The 6,000-nt window shown below is 44.0% G+C and overlaps 1 protein-coding gene across 1 annotated transcript in view; it reads right to left on the bottom strand.

Annotated features, from left to right (window-relative positions):
• ext1b (exostosin glycosyltransferase 1b) overlaps positions 1-6,000 on the bottom strand; it is a 106,586-nt gene continuing 100,586 nt past the window's right edge. Inside the window, exons 10-11 of the mRNA XM_035182760.2 lie at positions 5,042-5,213; positions 1-3,844 (exon numbers count right to left, since the gene is read on the bottom strand). Of these exons, the coding sequence (XP_035038651.1) occupies positions 3,659-3,844; positions 5,042-5,213 (358 nt within the window). The 3' untranslated portion in view covers positions 1-3,658. The remainder of the gene's footprint in view (positions 3,845-5,041; positions 5,214-6,000) is intronic.

Here is a 6,000-nt window from a genome sequence, read left to right as displayed (position 1 = left end):
TTATCATCAAATATGAGTTTATTTTTTTATAAATCATTCTTACAAAATTGGCATTTATCTATTTCATTTGTGACCTCTATAAAAGTCTTCTGTTAATTACAAGGTAGGAGGGAGGAGAAGGCATCGGGCAGTCCGCACAGATCAACAGATATTACTGCCGACTGCTAATGTGATGCAGCCAATCACTGATAAATAATCCCCAACGGGAAGTGGTCATGCGTGGTCGCCTTAGCAACAGTGTCCAAACACAAAGATGAAAAGGGGGGCGTCTATAATCAGAGAATGGAAGCCGTGTCTCATCCAGTGTATGAAGGCGGGGCCGCCCCCGGGGCCCCTGCACGTGGTGCTACCGCCGCCCGTCTACTGGAAACAGTCCGCGACACACACACACCGCGCTCGTGCACGTCCAGAACTCAAATGTTGATAAAAAGGCACAAATCAAGAACACGCTGGTTTCCAGAACAAATGCAGCCGTCGCTAGAAACACCGACAGCGAGGAACGTTTTTGGGTTAAACCCTGCGTCGGCGCTGGAGAATGATAACTTGCATAATGTTCCTCCTGATCAAATGGCAGGCGTTTAAAGTGGCTGCAGAGGTTTTCCCCCCCTGCGGCCCAACTCACTCTACTTGGTGATGCACTGTGCAGCACGCCAGCGGAAAGATGGGACACTTTCTGTTGCCAAGTTATCTGAACTGAAACTCAAGCTGTGAAAGAGGCAATTTAAATACGACTGTGTCACAGCCCCAGACCCATTATTGTGAAGCATGGGGGAGATGTTAGAGCAGAGTCTAAAAATGTTTCCATCTGGTGAAGGGGACCCAGCTGCTTATTATTTTCCATGTTTCAGTTGGCGTAGTCTTTATTGGGACTTTGCAATTTGACTCCCGGGGAGAGCCAACATGGTGCGGACCGATCCAATTCTAGATCAGTGGCGTGTGCAAATCTTTTCGGGAGTTAGAACTCCTCGATTCTGCGACTCGGGGGGGGGAGTGAGGCGAGCGTGGTGGACGTTTCCCCTGGAAAAACCAATGCCGAGTGAAACGTAACATGAGTTGTGTGTCGGCATCTGTGTGGATCCATGTGCACAGCGTGACGAAAATAAAAATGAATAAATACCATTAACTCCCCTCAGCAATGCAGGATCAGTCGTATGTTCTCGCCACGGCGTCTCATATCGTACAGTCTTTTTTTTTCTTTCTTTCAAAAAATAAATATGTCTATGTACAGTGCTGAGAGTCGCGGGGATTTGAAATGGATGGTGTGTGTGTGTGTGTGTGTTTTAAATTTTGCAAAGCTGGGGGATGTGGTTCTTTTGAGATGATCAACAACAGTGATTCAACAATCAGACATAAAAAGGCTCGATATGGATTCAAACAATATGGTTCTGTGAAGCTGAAATCGGGACCAGATGCAGAACGTTTTTTTTCCCCCAGAATCAGATCGTGTAGATGATCGGAAACTTAAAACAGATGATAAATCTCTGCTGGCAAAAAGAAAAATACGTAAATAAAATTTTCCCAGAATGTAAATACAAACATGTGATGTGATATGTGAACCTGTGACAGTATTTGGACACAAAAGCACGAGCGTTACCTCTGTTAACACTGCAAAGGCTTGACAACACATTTTACAAAAAGAAATCAAAAAATAAAACGCTCGTTGAAACGGTGACTCTGATATTGACGATGTGGACGAACATCACCGATGAACGCGCTCACGCTGGTTAAAAGCTTTGGCTGAGACGTCGATGCTGAATGTCTGCCTCACAGAAAAGGCCACTAACAGTGAACGTGCTCGGAGCAGCCGTTCGCTCTCTCTCTTTGAAATGTTCAATTAAAAAAACGTCGAGACTTTTTGATCTGATCCGATATCGCTGAGGACATCTAAGGTGCAAAATGTCAGGCGGTTTGACGACGAAATGCAAGCGACGCTTATAAATAAAAGGAAAGCACCAATGAATTGAAGGGTGTTTTAGGAGGGGGAGATTTAAAAAAACAAGCCGTCCTCCCGAGGCTAGCATTAACCAGGAGGTCATATTCACGGGTCACTGCTTTCACAACACAATGGTCCATGTTGTTAAGAGCGTTTCATCAACAGCTTGTCCTCCGGGAATAAAGCTGCTCTCCAAATGAAATAGCTTTACCTAATTGAAGCCCAAACATATCTCTGTCTGACAAATGGAGGCGAAAACCTTTTGTCAATTTAATGGCTCTGAGCTTCTCTGATATGTCACGACGAGGCGGGGGGGGGAAGAGGAGACTAGAATGTTTAACCAGGAGAGCGTCCAGGCCTCGGATGTGGGCGACGTGATGTGCAATAAACAATTTTTAAAGGCAGACCCCGGATGTCAGAATGGCACTGATGCGCTCAGCGTTAAAACTCTCTCTACCAGCGCCGCCGTGAAACGCTAAAGACCCGGCGACGGTCTGAAATGTTGCTTCTCCGAGAGCAGGTCTGTGTTCGCACGCAGCGTTCTGCTCCATTTCATCCAGAAATGTTCACTTCGCTCATTCCAACGGAGGGAAAATGTTCTCTGCCGGAGCTTATGGTTGGATGAGTCAACTTCTCAAGGCTCTGTGCACACAACACGCACACAGACACACACACATTCACTCACTCACACACACATACATACATACATGCACAGAGAGAAGAGTGAAACTACAGAGTTTGAAGGGGGGAAATAAAAGATGATGAAAGTGGACAAAAACAGATAAGAAAAGTACAACTGCCATGGGTACGAGTCCGAGAGGAAAATGGGATATGAAACGAGATGTTTCTCTAACTTATCTGAGCGATAACAGAGAAGCAGATAGAGGATTATAAAAGCCGTATCATCAGATCAAGGCCCGAGCCACAGATAAGACAGACAGGATGTTTTCAGACTCGAGGCCCGAGGACGTGTGTCGACAGCCGAGAATCAGAATATCAGAAGAGAACGGCTGTGAAGACCAGCAGTGAAACATTTACTGCCTTGAAAATATTAAAAACTGATGACGCTCCGATTCGAAACCTCTCAGCGAAGGAAAAAGAACAGTGATACTGAGCGAGATGACGTTAAATCAAGTGAAGAACAGGGTTTCCCAGGCGAGAAAACCGGGGAATTGATAGCGAGTCCAGTATTATATGTTGATGCAGGTGACCGGGGGGTTGCTAGGGGCGACCAGTAGGATTTGCGGGGGTGGGTGTGGTTTTGCGATGGTGAACGCCTTCCCTCTTCTACCGTCCTGTACATGTGCCGAAAGAGCAGGAGAGTCAATGTCGCCCTTGTTCATGTTGTACAAAAAAAATACTCTATTCAGTTGGTTGTCGTCGTCAGTAGTGTGTGTGCCGGGTGTTTGCACGCGTGTGAAACATACAGCACTGTTTGGCTTGTCCATCGGTTTGTGTACTTCCTCTTTGTCGGTCCGTGTTTGTGTTTTTTTTTTGTTTGTGTTTTTCAAATCCAAACACCATCTGCTTGTTTCCTGTTCGTCCCTTTCCGCGTCAAGTCCTGGCAGCCGCGGCGCCGTGGTCATTGGCAATGTGCTGAGTGGAAGACAGAGCCGAGTCGCTCCCCGTCCATCCTGCTATAGTCCGACCGCTTCTACCCTCCACTGAGTCAGTCTCTCGCGCCTCCCCCTGCGTGGGGTCTCCCCCCAGGGGGCGCCGGTCCTGTCAGAGCCGCTCGATGTCCCTGTATTTCTTGCGGAGGATGGAGACCTGGTCCTTGAACAGGACGGGGTCCAGTCTCATCTGGGAGTGGACCAGCGGCATGGCGCCAAACCAGCTGGCGAACTTGTTCATGCAGGTCTGCCGCTGGGCGAAGTGGTCCGGGTCGGCCCAGCGAGAAGCCCTCGAGGACTGGTGGGCGTGAAGAAGAGGAGGAGAAGACAGGAGAAGAAGAGTTTTAGTGTCATGTTGTCGATATATTAGGAATAATCAGTGATTCAGTGATTCTCTAATCGTCTCCCAGAGGTTGTTTCTGCAGTTTCAGGGTTAAAGGAGAACGATTGTTGATTTTATTCGTGTTTATGAAGGAAATAAACGCACAGATAGGATTATAAGTTGCTGTGTTTCTACAGTTTACGATCGTAACCACCATTTAAAATAAAAATCAAGATACTGATTTCTGTGTTTGCAGATAAAGGTCGATATAAAAACTTTTATTTTAGTGCAGAAAAGATGTTCAAGTTATATGTATTTGGGTGTACCTTTCTTTTATTTATAATAAAGTTTATAGTTAAAATATCAAACCTCACTCGTATTTTTTAGTCCAAAAGGGTTTGATCACGACATCTTGGGAATCATAAACACATAATAGCTAATATATCAGTATCTGGAAATCTTTATTTCCTAATATTGGTGTCAGCCCTTAAAAATCTCTAGAAAACAACGGCCTAAATATCAACAATTTAACACTTTACCATCAACTCCAAAATTAATCTTAACTAACACATTCTTAATGTTTTACGGTGGAGTAAAGAGAAGGTTACTTGAGCTCATCTACTTCTTTAGATCATGATGCAGGAGACATTTAAAATACATGAGAAAGACGTGACATCTCCATTCATAATCTTACATCAGCCACCGAGACAAGAGAAAAGCATTAGTGACATTTACGTTTCTCAATAAATCATCAGCTGGCTCACTTTCTCTATTTGCCGAGGCTGGAAGCTGAATAGCGATCGCGAGGCTTTAAGACTGACACGACTCCTTCCTGTGTTTTTGTTTCTCTGCTGTTAGTAACTTGTCGTGTTTACCCACGGGGTCGCACAAAGGAACTTCAAGAGAATAATTCATGCTGTTCTCAGAGCTGCAAGAGTTCACTTCAGCTGAAAAGGCCACGACACACACGACGGGGAAGTAAACAAACACCGGTTTCAGCCTGAATCACTGCATATATATTTATAAAAAGCAGAAGAAAATCAAATAGGCGACTGTAATATTCTGTGAAAAGATTCGTTCTCCGGGGATCCGGTTTAATGCAGAACTCATTTCTCTACTTTCCCTTTTGTCAGCTAAATAATAATCATAAAATGAGTTTCTGGAGACGCTCACCTGTCCCATCATGGTCTCCTTGTACTGCTTCTTCTGTGTGACCTTGATGGGCGGCAGCTTGGTGACGGCAGAGACCAGAAAGTTCATCAGGATGTCCTCACAGTTCGCCAGCTGGTCCACCATGCTCTTCAGACTGGTGGGCAAGTAGCTGGTGTACAGATGGTGATAATACCTGCAGGAGAAGACACACGCAGGAGTCAGAGGAGAGAGGACAAACTGACAGGAAGATATTTCACTATGAGGGTTGTGGTATTTGGAGACAAAGTTTTGTTTTTGTCCACAAAATTTGCAAACAGGAGATTAATCATGTTCATATGCAAAACTTCAAATATATCCCTGTGTTTACTTGGGACCCAAAACAGAAGATAAGCAAAAAACAAAAGGTGAAAGGACTAAAATCTCATTTCCAGGAGAAGTTTGTTTATGCACCAAGTTTCCGCGAGGACTCACTTTTTAAAAACATCTGTGATAAGATAAAAAAGTTTTTTCCCGATTTTTGGAAACTCATATTTCTACCCAAGAAAAAACATTTTCACTGAAGATAAATATAGTATTTTCAAGATTGGAGATTAAACAATCACATGATTAATCAGTCAGAAGTGAATTAGCAGCTATTTAAATAATCAAATGTAAATAAAAGACACCAAATATTTCCACTTTTCTTCTTTTTGCACTTAATATTTAAAAAATATCTATGGATTTTGGATGTTTGGGATAAAAACCAGTCAGATGCAGCCGTACTCCAGATTAATACCTTAAAACATCAGACTTTTAAAGACGGCTACACACAAAAACAACCTGTGCAACTTACTTTAAACGTATCCCAAATTTTAGACACCTTAACGTTTCAGATTGAAGTCATTGGATGAAACTCAATTCACTAACTGACTCATTCCTCAAGTCGCCGAATGGATTGAACGACGGACGTATTGAAAGCGATTAAGCGTTGGGCTGCAGCG

The sequence above is a fragment of the Hippoglossus stenolepis genome, chromosome 17 (genome assembly GCF_022539355.2).
Source record: "Hippoglossus stenolepis isolate QCI-W04-F060 chromosome 17, HSTE1.2, whole genome shotgun sequence".
Lineage (NCBI taxonomy): Eukaryota > Metazoa > Chordata > Actinopteri > Pleuronectiformes > Pleuronectidae > Hippoglossus > Hippoglossus stenolepis.
This window is presented reverse-complemented; position numbering and strand designations above follow the sequence as displayed.